Source organism: Bubalus kerabau, chromosome X, assembly GCF_029407905.1.
Source record: "Bubalus kerabau isolate K-KA32 ecotype Philippines breed swamp buffalo chromosome X, PCC_UOA_SB_1v2, whole genome shotgun sequence".
Classification (NCBI taxonomy): Eukaryota; Metazoa; Chordata; class Mammalia; order Artiodactyla; family Bovidae; genus Bubalus; species Bubalus kerabau.
This window is the reverse complement of record NC_073647.1, coordinates 51,150,550-51,163,266: the sequence shown is the minus strand read 5'-3', so window position 1 is coordinate 51,163,266 and position 12,717 is coordinate 51,150,550. Positions and strand designations below refer to the sequence as shown.

At 56.9% G+C, this 12,717-nt stretch overlaps 1 protein-coding gene and 1 pseudogene across 1 annotated transcript; one reads left to right on the top strand and one right to left on the bottom strand.

Annotated features, from left to right (window-relative positions):
- The first annotated feature begins 837 nt into the window (after window positions 1–837).
- LOC129640018 (protein EOLA1-like) lies at window positions 838–9,549 on the top strand (annotated as a pseudogene).
- Window positions 9,550–10,505: 956 nt separating this feature from the next.
- Window positions 10,506–11,918, bottom strand: LOC129638469 (heat shock transcription factor, X-linked member 3-like). The gene is made up of 2 exons (XM_055562918.1): window positions 11,436–11,918; window positions 10,506–11,042 (listed from the first exon to the last, which is right to left on the bottom strand). The coding sequence occupies exons 1-2, from the start codon at window positions 11,916–11,918 to the stop codon at window positions 10,506–10,508; spliced, it is 1,020 nt and encodes a 339-aa protein (XP_055418893.1).
- Window positions 11,919–12,717: the final 799 nt, after the last annotated feature.

The window sequence follows — 12,717 nt, the reverse complement described above, 5'->3', positions numbered from 1 at the left end:
ATCCCTGTCCCACTGGTTATAAGGACCCATCCTGGGGGTAGTCGACGTGCACTCAGACCTGGGCTCAAGACCACAGTCCAGTTGCTAGAACTTTTCTGGGCTGGCAAGGGGAGAGGAATTCCCCAGCAAGTAAGATCCAGGCATGTGGAACGTGGGGTGAATAGAGGGGAGTGACTTCTTAGCTTTGCTGTCTGCAGGCGGATGACCAGCCCAGGATGAAGAACAGTGAGAACCAAGGTGGGGTGGTGGCCAGGGTCTCCCTGGAAGCTGACAAAGCTTCAGGCAGTGGACAAACATCGGCCCAAGATTCAATAGGAGTGGCTGAATCTCAAAGACACTGAATGCTCCACCAAGGCAGGCCTGACCCACTGGCATTGGATGTCCTCTTGGGAAAACATGCATCCCTGACATAAAGGCCAGGGAGACTGGGAGGCAGGCCCTAGAAGACCGGGACATCCCAGACATCTCTGAACTTCTGAGCCTGCAGGAGCAGCCCACCTCCCCACCCCATAAAGAGCTGGTTCCCCCGCCAGGGAGCAAACTGGACCAGAGTCCTCCAGCACAGGTGCCCCTCTGTCCCAGAAATCAGGGGAGCTGGCTGCCCTGATCTGCAGCAGGACCCACGGCACTACCAACACAAAAACCAAGGAAGCACGGGAAGAGCTGATCATCTACTGCCCAGCCACCAAGCAGAGCAAAATCACTGTGCAACACAGGCTGGGCATTCCGGGCTGGGTGATAGAGGAGATGGACAACACCCCCCTTCCCCCATACCTGCTGCCCAGGGGCTGCAGCAGAGGTCATGGGGTTGGACTGAGCTGCCAGGAGCCAGGGACCATGACGAAGGCTGCCACCTCCCAGGAGGCCAGACCCACAGAGCAGGGCAAGTAGTCAACACAACACGGCCTCCTGGAAGCTAGATAGGTGGATAACCAACCAAGGTATAGTCTAAATGACACTGAGGCCTAGGGCAGCCACCCCAGTAAACAGGCCAAGATCCCTCGCCCAGGTTCAGCCACTGAGCCAGTTCTCAGGTCTGGAACTGAGGAACAGGAATGGGGCAGGACCCCAGGAGAAGGATGCTGCCATACCACAGCAAACAGACACGGGAATGACCCCATCCCCTCCCAAAGGGACCTCAGGCTCTGAGATGGTGAACCCACACAGTGAGGTGGGACCACCAGAGGGGTGGAGGTTGCCAGACACACAGTCAATGTGGCACGACATGAGAGACATTGTTAACTCTGACTCTGCGGCCCCTTCCAGACCACCCCTTGGGCTGGGGTTTCTGGGCACAGGGGGTCAAGGGGCAAGGGACATGGGCCCAGTCCCAAGGATTCGTCAGTTGGTCTTGAGCTGGGGGGCCTGGAATGCAGCATCCCCCACAGCCAGGTGCAGGGCTTAGTGAGACATCTGTCGAGGAGTCCTTCAGAACCTGGGGGAACATGTGAGGGAAAGATGGTAAGGCCGAATGGAAACCCTGTGTGAACTCCATTGATTAAAAGAGAAACACATAGAAAAAGAGGGGGGATACACGCCCCACTCACAAACTGGATAACCTTCTCACTTATGGTGGCACTTTATGGTCATCCTCTGCTATTGACTCCTCACACCCTCTTTGTGCTTGGCCAAGTCGCCATGGTGGGCGCACAAGTATTCAAAAGGTAGCTGGATGGGGCTCCCACCCAGAGCAGGAGAGTCCACTCACTGAAGTCCTCTCACCATGAGTATGGGATGGCAATGCACACTTCAGTCCACCCTCCCTGCTTCTCGTTCTCACAAACTAAACAGCTGGATCCATTCTGTGGGCCACAGCCTGGTGTCCAGAAGCCCCCTCCAGTGCTGAGGGTTGTGGCACCCAGGTCATGGCCAACCTGCCCAGATGGAGGACAGTGAAGCCCACATAGACCCCAGAGCTTGGGAGTGATGGACATGTGGAAACCAGCATCTCCCATCCCCTGGTCAGATGTGATATAAAAGCCTGTGATGTGAATGCAAGCAGGGCAGCGTCAGAGGGTCACAGAAGATCCCCCAGCCCCCCTGGGTGGTGCCCCATCCCCTGGGCAGTCAGCACCCTGAGGAGCAGCAGCAGAGTGGCCATCCATGTCCACAGGTCCCATGTGTGCCACGTCTTCTCAAATAACTGCATCGGAACTGAGATTAAATCAGAAACGCATCCAGCTCTCAGGCTGGCCCCTCCATCTGGGCCATATGGAGAGACGTGCGGTCAACAGGATCTGCTCTGGGGACAGAGGGGAAGTAGGTCTGGCTGACCTCCTGGAGCTACACGGCTGCCCCTGGGCTTGTCCTGCATGTGGGAGTCTAAGGCCCAGAACCAAAGCTAGGCAGGTACCAAGGGACCGAAACAGATGTGAAGGAGCCCTCTCTCATGGGCAGAGTGCTGGATGCCAAGGCAGCGTCTCCTCAGGGACTGCTCACTCCAGGTGCCAAGCCTGGGGGTGGATGGTGGCCCCCGGCGGGAGGACCTGACAGACACAGGCTGACCTGTGGGGCACTTATGGCTCCGAGACACTAGGTAAATACTGAGTCCATTGCTAGCCTGCAAACAGAAGAGGACGAATCTGCAATACAAACACCAGGGCGGGATGAGCACCCAGACCCTGAAAGAAGTGCCCACAACTCAGTACAGATAGGACACAGAGCTCAGCGGAGAGATGGGTAACAGGCATTTCAGAGAGGAAAACACATCGGCCAAGGAGGACACAAGGGAAACCGAGAATCTGGGTTGAGCCTGTCCCAGGTCAGTGATGCCCACAAACGTACAGCAGGGACAAAATGGAACCCTCATCAAGCCTCAGAGATCCAGGTGGGGTGGGAGGCAGCAATCCCCATGGCTCGGTCCTCACATCTGGGCACGTGAGGAGAGCTGGGGACAGCAGCAGGGAAGGGACAGGTACAGAGAAATGCCATGGAGCAGGGCCTCACAGCTGCCCCCATCAGCAGCCACACTTCATAGGTGTCCAGTTCGCTGGGTGAGGTATAGTTCAAAACCAGGATGTGGGAAGAGCAGCAGCAGCCCATCCACTGTTCACAGGACCCTCCCTCATGATCTGAAACCACTACTGGTTTCATATGTGTCTGGGGTGTCTGGAGGCAGCTGGTAACCAGTCTTGGGGCGAGGAGTGGGGCGCCAGCATGAGGGAGTTTGTGTTGATTGCTTGGGTCCCCACAGTGCTGAGGCCTCAAATTCAGGAGGCAGCCCCTGCCCTTCAACTTGTGGTCAGGAGGCTTCTGCAAGGAGAGAGCAGGCTGCCTGCTGGAAGGGAAAGCACTGCTCCGACTCAACATTCCCATGGCAGCAGTTGTGTGGGTACCCAGCTAACAGGAACCAAGGAGATCCTGGCCTTGCCTTCCTGGGTCTCAGCGACCCTGTGGGGGTCCAGACTCGTGCACAACTGCCACAGTCTGGGAGAAAGTAGGGCACAAAGGCGGGCAGCAGGAAGATGCAAGATGCCCCAGAACTCCCAGATGAGAGTGCCTGATACTTGGGCAAATGTAGAAAGGGGTGTTGCAGTCGTGCCTGGAGGGAGGACAGTAGGTGGTCAGGACAAGAGGAGCCAGAGGTCCAGGCGCAGGACAAGAGAGGCCAATGGTCCAGGGGCAGAACTGCATGAGAAAGTGTGGGGTCCCAGATGAGCTCTGCACAAAGCCCAGGGCCAGCACAGCTAACAGAGTGCTGGGTGACAAGGAAGGAGACCTGGGACTACTGGAAGCCCCCCCAAGGTACCACAGATGGGTTGGGGCTTAAATAGGATTGGGCTCCGTTGTGCTTTCCATCCAGGGTTGAGGACAGATGTGCTTGTGGTGTTACACAGAATCGGTGGTGTGTGCAATACTGTCTGGAGGAGGAGAGACAAGAGGGGTCCAGACTGATAGGGGGCTGTAGGCTGACAGCACCAGCCCCAGGCCATGAGGCCTGAGCTCAGCTAGTAGCAGTGGGGACAGGAAAAAGAGTATTTACTGTGATCAGGCACTTGGGAGACAGGGACACAGCAGGGAGGGTGGCGGTCAGGAGCAGAGTCAGGTGGCTGCCCTGGGTGGGCTGAGCCCCCAGACGAGAGGAAGAGGACAGGAAACAGTTTTGAAGGTGAAGCTGTCTTTCTCTGAGACATCTCAGGTCCCAGGGGCAGCAGGAGACACAGTGAGGATTTTATTCTGCCTTTTCCAAAAAAATAGACAGACTGTTGCTCAGCATTGGCCACCAGTCCCAGGTTGGCTTGGAGGGGAGCCAGCCTGGGCTTTCAGCCCAGAGATGGGAAACTCTGCCCAGAGGCTGCCACTCTACCTGCGTCCCTGGCCCTTGGGGTCCACTCTGAAGCTCAGATGCAGTTGCTGAAGACCCTGGGTCACAGTCACTTTGACTCTGGCTGAGTCTCACGGACTGGATGCCTATGGCAAGGACTCGAAAGGGCATAGTCTGGCCTCTGCCATGAAGCTGGACAGACTCACTCTCCATGGGTTCCCTGGACTTCAATCCTGTCAGCCTCACCCTGCCTCTGATGGCTCCACCCAGGCCCAGCCCCACCCCACCCTGCCTCCTTCTCCAGAAGCTCCTTCTCACCCAGGTCTTTCCCACACTTCAGCCTCTGACTCCTTGCCCTGTTCCTCCTGCCTCCGCCCCTCTCTTCTTCCCAGCCGCTCACTTCCTGGTCTTCCTCTGGGTCCTGCTCCAGGCCGCTGATCTGCAGGCTCCTCCCGGCCTGACCTTCCAGGTGCCTCAGAGTGTGGTGGATTCCATTTCATCTCCTAGCAGACAGGGCCAGTGAGGGAATGCGCCTTTGTTCATATGTGCGTGTCTATGTAAATACGTGCCCGCATGTGTACAGGCAACCGTACACACCAGAAATGACAGGTGTCAGTGTTTGTGGGCGCCATGCAACTGAGGCCAGCCAGCGCTCTCAGCAGTCTCGGTCCTGGTGGTGGACCACTGTCCTGCCTGGTGGCCACAGCCCGGCCATCCCAAAGTGCCCGTGACTCACTCTGTTTGCAGGAAGGGGGGACCTGCTTCATGCATGGAGGTTACCTCCAGGCAGGGCTTTCCAGGCTCTGGGACCAGGAGCGCCTGCCATGCGGCCGAGCAGCACCTTCAGGTCCCCTCCTTAGCCACAGTCCCCACCTTCTTTCTTTCCATGTGTGTGTCCTGGTGATGCCCTGGGACACATGTGAAGGCATCCTTGACCTCCTTCCAGCCTCGTACTCCACCCCCGGACTGTGACCCCAAGCGAGCCCCACCTTCCCCCTATGAGCAGCCCCCACCCAGGCCTGACCCTGCAGGGCTCAGCTGCTTGTTCATGGCTCCCCTCCTGGTGGGGCCCAACCACGAGTCCATGGAGGGCGGCTGACTGACTATGGTGACCCCAGGATCCTTCCAGAGTGGCAGTGTGAGGAGAGGAGTCATTTTCTCTGGTTCCTTGCGGGGGTCTCCTGGACCATAAATTACCATCACTCCTGCGGGATGGGTTTCTGTGCTGCTGACTAAGGCATTGTGGGGTCCCTACCCAGCCACGTAAGGACAGGCCAGCTGCTGTGATGAGCAGAACCAACCCTAAGGGAACATGCACATGTGTTTCTCATCGGTTGGGCCCTACTGTGTCCTTGTGGTCTGAGGCCTCTGCTGAGGAGAAAACCATGGTGGCTTGTCCAAGACTGGTGTATTGTCACTGATGATTTTCTTCCTGTTCCTCTGGTCCTCGTGCAAGTGAAGATGCCCAGTCAAGCAGGCAGAAGTGTGTTTTCTCCTTTGGCCACCAAGCAGGCACCCTCTGCTTCAAGTGGTAGAAGCACTTGAGCCCCTTCTTGCTCAGGGATTCCACCCACACTGATGAGATTTGGAGGCGCCCAGGAGGGGATGAGTTGGCTGAAAAACTGAATGGGGGAAACTGGCAAGCCTGGGATCCAGTCACATACCCTAGTAGAAGACATAGCAATGGCCAAGCCCCAGGGGCCAGCCAGGCTACCTGGGAACCAAGCCAGACCCAGTGAAAAATGTGACCCTTTGTCACTCAGCAGGTGGGCAAAGTTTCGACCAAATGATGATGCTCAGGGCCAGCCAGGGTGTGAGGACATAACACCCTTGCCTGTTGTTGCTGGAGTGGAAACGGGGGATGCCTTTGCAGAAGGCCATTTGCTGATGTATGTCAGCACCTCAGGTGTGTGTCCTTTGCCCCGGGCCTCCTCCTGCATGGTTTCTTCGGTGAGTGTGTGGTCATCTTGAGTGGCTGTATTGGCAGTATGAGTTTTCCCTTCCCTTCCATCAGGGGGAAGCATCAGTAACTTGTTGGATCCCTGAAACTGGGAGATGTAAACAGACACCGTGTGAGGTGAAAACACGCACATGAAGTTGTGCAGAAGGAGGAGTGTACCCAAGGTCCTGGGACTGGAGAAGACATCCCCCCATGCCCCAATTTCCCTGGCGGAGAGACGTCAGGGCAAGGCTGACCGTCTGGCTTCATTTGCCGGCAGCCGCATCAGGATGGCACCTGGTGGCTCAAAGTATGAACCTTGTTGGTTCAGGAGGCCAGCAGCCGAGGTGTTGGCTGACGTTGGCTCTCATGAGGGCTGTGGAGAGAGTCTGTCGCATCTCTTCCCCCCTCACTTCTGGGCATTGCTGGCCGTGGTGGTCATGTCGGGGCTTGAAGATCTCCACCTTCCTCTTCACCCCAGTTCTCCTGTGTGCCTGTCTGTCTCTAAATATGTCCTTTGTATGGGGACAGCCATCCTGTTAGAGGAGGATCCATCCTATTGAGCTCACTTGACCCCCATCAGCTCTGTGAAGACCTTTTCTTTGTATGTAACATCACACCGAGGTACTTGGGATTGAGACTCCAGCACCTGACTCTGAGGGGACACAATGTGATTCCTCACACCCTACAAAGGCTCTCAGGAAGGAACACAATGGAATGTTCCAAGGGTGGAAGGACGGCCTTCATGGCAACCAGGGGTAAACCCAGGAGCGAGAAGAGCAGGCCACCAGGGTGGGAGCCAGATCATGTGGAGCCTTGTGGGCCTGTGAGAACTGCAGCTCTGCTGTGCTCGGGGAAGGAAATGCCCCGGAGGCTCTGGGCTGGGTGCCTCCAGGACCGTGTCCCCATCCTCACAGCCACATGGAAACAGAGGCTTCCAGCCAGGTGCTGAGACCCTGCTCAGGTTCAGGCCGGCGCCTCTGCTCTTCCGCCTCCAACCCCCTCCAGTGAGCAGGGACCCCCTTCCAGGTATAAGGAAAGAAGTGAGGACGGAGGTGCATGTGGTCAGGTCCCTTGCAGTCATAGGGTATCTCTCTATCCTTCAGTGCCTCCTCAGGTGTCAAACGAGGTGACAGTAACCTAGCGGGTTATTTGAATTCTGTGTTTCCCTGCATGGTGCTGTCCCAGGCTCTGGCAATGACAGGGAGCACACCCATCCCAGAGGTGCCTTCTCTTTGTTCTTTCTCTAGGCTCTGGGCAGGGGCCAGGGCATCTGATAACAGTGGAGGCCGTGGTGTGGGAAGGGCTGCAAGGAAGGTGGCTCCCAAAGGCATGGGGAAGATACCTGGCAAGGCTGTCTGAGGTCCAGGGCAGCCCCAGGACAGAGGCCAGGTTGGTTAGCACACATCTGCCCTCATCAACCCTGGTCTAAGATGGTAGATCTGCAGAGCATGGGCAGGGATGGGCCCAGGAGCTGAGGGGTGGGGTGGGGGCTGGGGGTGGTATAAGCTAAGCCCAGGACAGTGCCCATCTATGCTGGAGAGGACCAAAACCTGCCCACTGCACTGTGAAGCCAGTGAAGCCTCCCTCCTCAATGCTCCTAGGGTTTTGGTGCCCTCTGTCTTCGAACTCACCATGTGCCTCTCTCTTGCTGTCCTGCCCTCCTTGCTGACTTCCCCACAGACTGCATGTGAAGGACGGGTCTTCTGGGGCACAACCCTCCCATCAGTGGACCCCATGGAGACAGATGGAAAAAGCCAGACCTCTCTGACCCACCCCACCCCCACATTCTGTGTCAGCGGGCTTGGAGGACGCTCGGGCATGTGGGGCTGAGGTCCGGCCCAGGCCTGTGAGTTTGAAGGCTGCTGGGTCAGGCTCCTGACCTTTGTGGTTCTGTGTATCCACAGCCACATGAAGCCCTCGGAACCCTGGGAGGTGAACTTCAGCTGTCTGTCCTGACAGCCTTATGTGGGTTTCATCTTAAATGGTGTCAAGCCCCTGGAGAGGCAATGGCGGCCCGTGTTATGTGACCACTGGCACTGTACCCTGGCCGTCCACATAGCACACTGGGACTGGGTGGATGTGGCCTGGAGGGAGCTGCTGGGGCAGAGGCTAGGGATGAGCCTTGCCCAGATCCAGGCCTTGCTGCGGGATGGGGACAAGTTCAGCCTCAGTGATCATGGGCAAGTGAGGCCCTGCCCCACGCTGCCTGCATGGCCCCCGGTGCTGCCCTGGATCTCAGCCAGGTTGTGTCCATTTGTTTTCTGTTGAACCAGTTTGTGGGGGGTGGGGAGGCTAAGATTTCTTCAGAGGAACAGCAAGGGTACCTTGGCTGGGAGACAATGGCACGAGGTGCCTGACCACCTCCCTGGCCTCAGTCTCCATTTGTGCTCTGAGCAGAGGTGGGTCTAGGTCTGCACATGGCACTTTGTGTGTGTGTGTGTGTGTGTGTGTGTGTGTGTGTCTCCACGTGTGTCTGTGTGCCTGGCAGAGACCGTGAGAGGCAGTAAAGCACCCAGCCTGGGTTCAATACCCACACTGCCAGCAGCCGGGCCTGAGCAAGTACCCTGATTCCTCAGGGGTGAGGCCCCACAGCAACATCTCTCTGCTGGTAAATCCCTTGGGGACCTGATGCCTGCTGGCTCCTGCCGGAGCCCTCCTGCTCTGTCCCTGCGGCCTGCAGTGGTCAGACTGAGAACTGGCCATGGCCAGGTGGGTTCATGGAGCACCAGGCCTCTGCCTTTCATTTCGCTCCGTCCCTGGCTTGGCCTTGCACCGAATTCCCTTCGCCAAGGTGAGCCCATCTGAAAATGCTCATCCAGGGGACCCGCTTCACCTCGGGTTTCCTCTTAGTCTCTAGCAGGCATGACTTTGAATCACCTTGTTCTCCTTCTGTGTCCTGTCTTTGCACACAGGTCTCCTGGAAACTGGGGACACTTTGCTGTGCCCAGAAAACCTAGATGCCAATGAGGTAGAGGAGCTGGAGAATCAAGCCCTGCTACCCGACCTTCAACAGAAGTACCTGACTGTGCTCGCCAAGCCCCACTGGCTGCTGCAGCCCATCCCTGGGAGGGGCGGGAAGGACATCTTCCAGGTGGACATCCCCGAGCACCTGATCCCCTTTGGGCAGGAGGCCTGTCCAGGATGGGCTCTCGAGAGGAAGGCGGCCAAGAGACCTGTACATGGTGACACTGTCCAGTCACCACTGCTTCCTGGGCGTGCCCATCTGGTTCTGTCTCAATCAGCCCCACCCTGGGGTGTGATGCCAACTTGGTGCGGGTTGGGGGTCTGGGATACCCCTCGTGTGGTGCAGCTTGGGACTCAGCATGAGTGTCCAGGACTTTGACCTTTACCATAAGATGGCATCGCCACTTGTTTTGGCCCTGCTGGGTCTGGGTGGTTGAGAGAAATGTGTTGTTACAAAACTGGTTAGTGTTTTTCCCTCTCTGTTCTGGTCCAAACTCCCTGATGTCGAAAGAGTGTCCGGGGGTGATGGGGGAAGGCCAGGGGCGGGGCTGAGCGTGAGCAGCCAGTGAGGCCTCTGGCAGGCAGAGAGGCCCACAGGCCCAGAAACAGGCCGTGGTTTGTCCTTGCAGGTGACCCTTGCCCTGCTCTAATGTGTCCCTTGGCTCACAAAGCATGTGTGTTGGATGCGGTGCCTGGCTGCCTCACATCCAAAGACAAGCTCCTGAATACACCTGTGAGGGCAGAGTGACAAGGGCTGGTGTTCACTTTGTGGAAACCTTGTACTTGTCTTTGGGTTTGATGTCATGTGTTCGCAAGGCCCTTGGCAGGTGGGGTGACCCTGCTTTCTGGTCAGCCTCTTGAGGCGTGGCCCCTGGATCAACAGCTGGAGATGCTCCGCTGCTGAGCAGAAACCTGTGGCATTGTTGGGGGACCCAGGAGAAGTCCCTTCTGCTTCAGGGTGCATGACTCAGGGAAGGTGACACCCCCAAGGTCAGGAGCCCGGCTGGGCCATCTGCTGAGCAGTGACCAGCCTGTCCTGGCCGGCCTCAGCACTCGGCTAGTGAGCCAGACCCTTGGCCAAGCATGTGAAACGCTGCTGCTTCCAATGAAAAGGGACCACGGGGACCAGACATAAGCCTGCATGGGGCGTGGGCTTCCAGCCTCATCTGGCTCGCCCTGGGCCGTGTGAATAGCGTGGACAGACAAAGAACACAGACTCGAAGTTCTCATTCAATTCTTTATTTACTCCTGTGTAGTTTTGCTCCACTTTATTAGAGCCAAAAATCGATTTTTTATTACAAGAGTACTTTTGAGTGTCCCTAAGAACCTGAGAGGTCAGGGATTGGGTTTGTCCTTGACCTGCTCACAGAGTACACATCTGTGATCTGAGGACTCTCCCTGCTCCTCCTCTGCCTCAGGGGCCTCGTTTGGGGCCGTGAAGGAAAGAGCTGCCGTCAGGAGGGAGTAACAGGTGTTGTACAAAGCCATCACTGAATCGTAATCTGGGTACTCTGGGAGGCTCTCGGGCATTTGCCCTGTACTCTCCCTTCCAGAAGTAGCTGGGGGTGCAGACGTGGTATTGCTGGATGTGCCCTTTCCACTGGGGCCACCCTGCTCCCTGGGGAGATGGTTTGCCCCGGCCCGCCTGGCTACACTGCCCATAGACCAAAGGTGAGAGAGCACAAATGATCGCCGGCTGGGGGTTCTGCGAGCAGGTGGGGTTCCCTTGTGGACTTTCTTGCCCACCTCTTGGTTGCACTGGTTGTGGTGGAGTCGAGGAGAGTGTCTGGTCGCCACCATTCGCTTCTTTCTCTTTGGGATGTCCTGCAGGAGGAGAGGCTTGTCTCTCTGAAAATTGGAGTTGTGATAGATCTGAAAGAAAACGAATCACTTTAGACAGCAAGGGGGAGAAGAGGCCTTCCTAGCCGCCCTCCTCCCCACCACCGTCCCAGCCATGCCTATGTATAGAGACAAGATCTCTTCATTGTGGAAGGTTATGAGGCCCTAGCATGTTGCTCCCTAGAGTGCCCCTGGGGCCATCCTCACTTGAGGTGTTACTGGCGGTCCCTGACATTCAGTGGCCACTCAGGGTCTGGAGTCACCCCTGTGGATCCTGTCTAAGGTGGGTGGTGAAACAAGACAGACCTTGTGTTCTCCTCTTTCCTTAACCACCCTCTCATGAGAACAGCGTTCCCCTGGGAAATGAAACCCATCCAGCACTCAGCTTATCTAGTCTAGCTTCCCCAAAAGGACTTTCTACATTACCATCATCTTCTTCCCTGCAGAGTGATCCGAAGAGGAGATTTTACTGAAACCATACAGGTTCATTTCACGGATGAAGCTCTTGATGCTGTCCATCTCAAAGATCTGGTCTGCACCTCTGCGCTGGAGGACCTCTGTCTGGAAGAGATCTGCCTCAATGACCACCATGTCTCCCTCATCGTTCCAGCGCACAGAGGTGAAGGCCTCATCCTCCACGATTCTCCAGAGCTTCCTGGGGAAGGACAGCCCAAGGAAGGTGGTGTTCTCTTCCTTGCTGGCCATTTCTGGCTTCAGGCCCTGTGGGGGCAGATTGTCATGGAGACCTGGATCTGGGCTCTTGGGTTGGTCACCCTGCTTCTCCAAAGTCTCCCCTGAATCAACATTTAGATCTGGGGAGGAATCATGGGGGTCCCCTGCTGCAGGCTCCCCATAAGTTAGTGGGGCCAGCGAGGCTGTGTGTGCCTTGTGGGCGCTCTGACTAGCCATAGAGCCAGTCTAGCTCAGGAGCACTCTCTACCCCAGCAGTAAATGCTCAGGGCAGAAGGGCCTCAGGCCAGGGTCGGGGTGCCCCATAAATACTCTCTGGAGATTCTAGAATCTGGGTCATGGGCCAGGCAGCCAATTAAGTGGTCAGCTTCCTTAACTGTTTCATGATGTCACAGAGGTGATGTGGAGAGGCAGCCCTGGCTCAGTGTGGGGGAGGGGTCTGGGGACAGAGATGGATCCCCAGCTGGTCTCTTTTCTGAAAGTACAGAAAAGCATGTTTCAGGTTGCCTGCAAAGGCTCCCATCTGCTGCCAGGTGCCTTGTTTCAGGGGGCTAGGCCTTGTATGGGTTGACAAACGTGCCCCTGGCCCCACCCCCTCCCTACCAACGGGCAGGCCTGTGGTTGGCTTTTGCTTAAGGGCCAGGCCCTGGCTAGCCCTGGCTTAGTTACCACTGTGAGAGATCCCAGGGGTCAGATGGGCTCCTGGCGACTGTCCCTCCCAGAAGATGGGATCCTTAGTGGGCTGGTTAGCCTAGCCTGTGTTGGTGGTCCCACCTCCCCACCCTCTGGCCTTGGCCTTGCCCCTCTTCTGGCTTTGTTGTCTTCTGGCTGGTGCTGCCGGTGGGTCTGTCCTACTCAGATGGCCCCAAAGTCAGAGTCCTGTTTTCCTGCCCCCTCCACTCCCTAGGTCGAGCTCTCCCCAGAGTAGGGCTGTGCTTGAGCACAGTGTGAGCAGCCTCAAGTTCCACTTGACTGTTCCCCAAATACCTGAGACAAAGACTCTCCAGGATGCCATGTG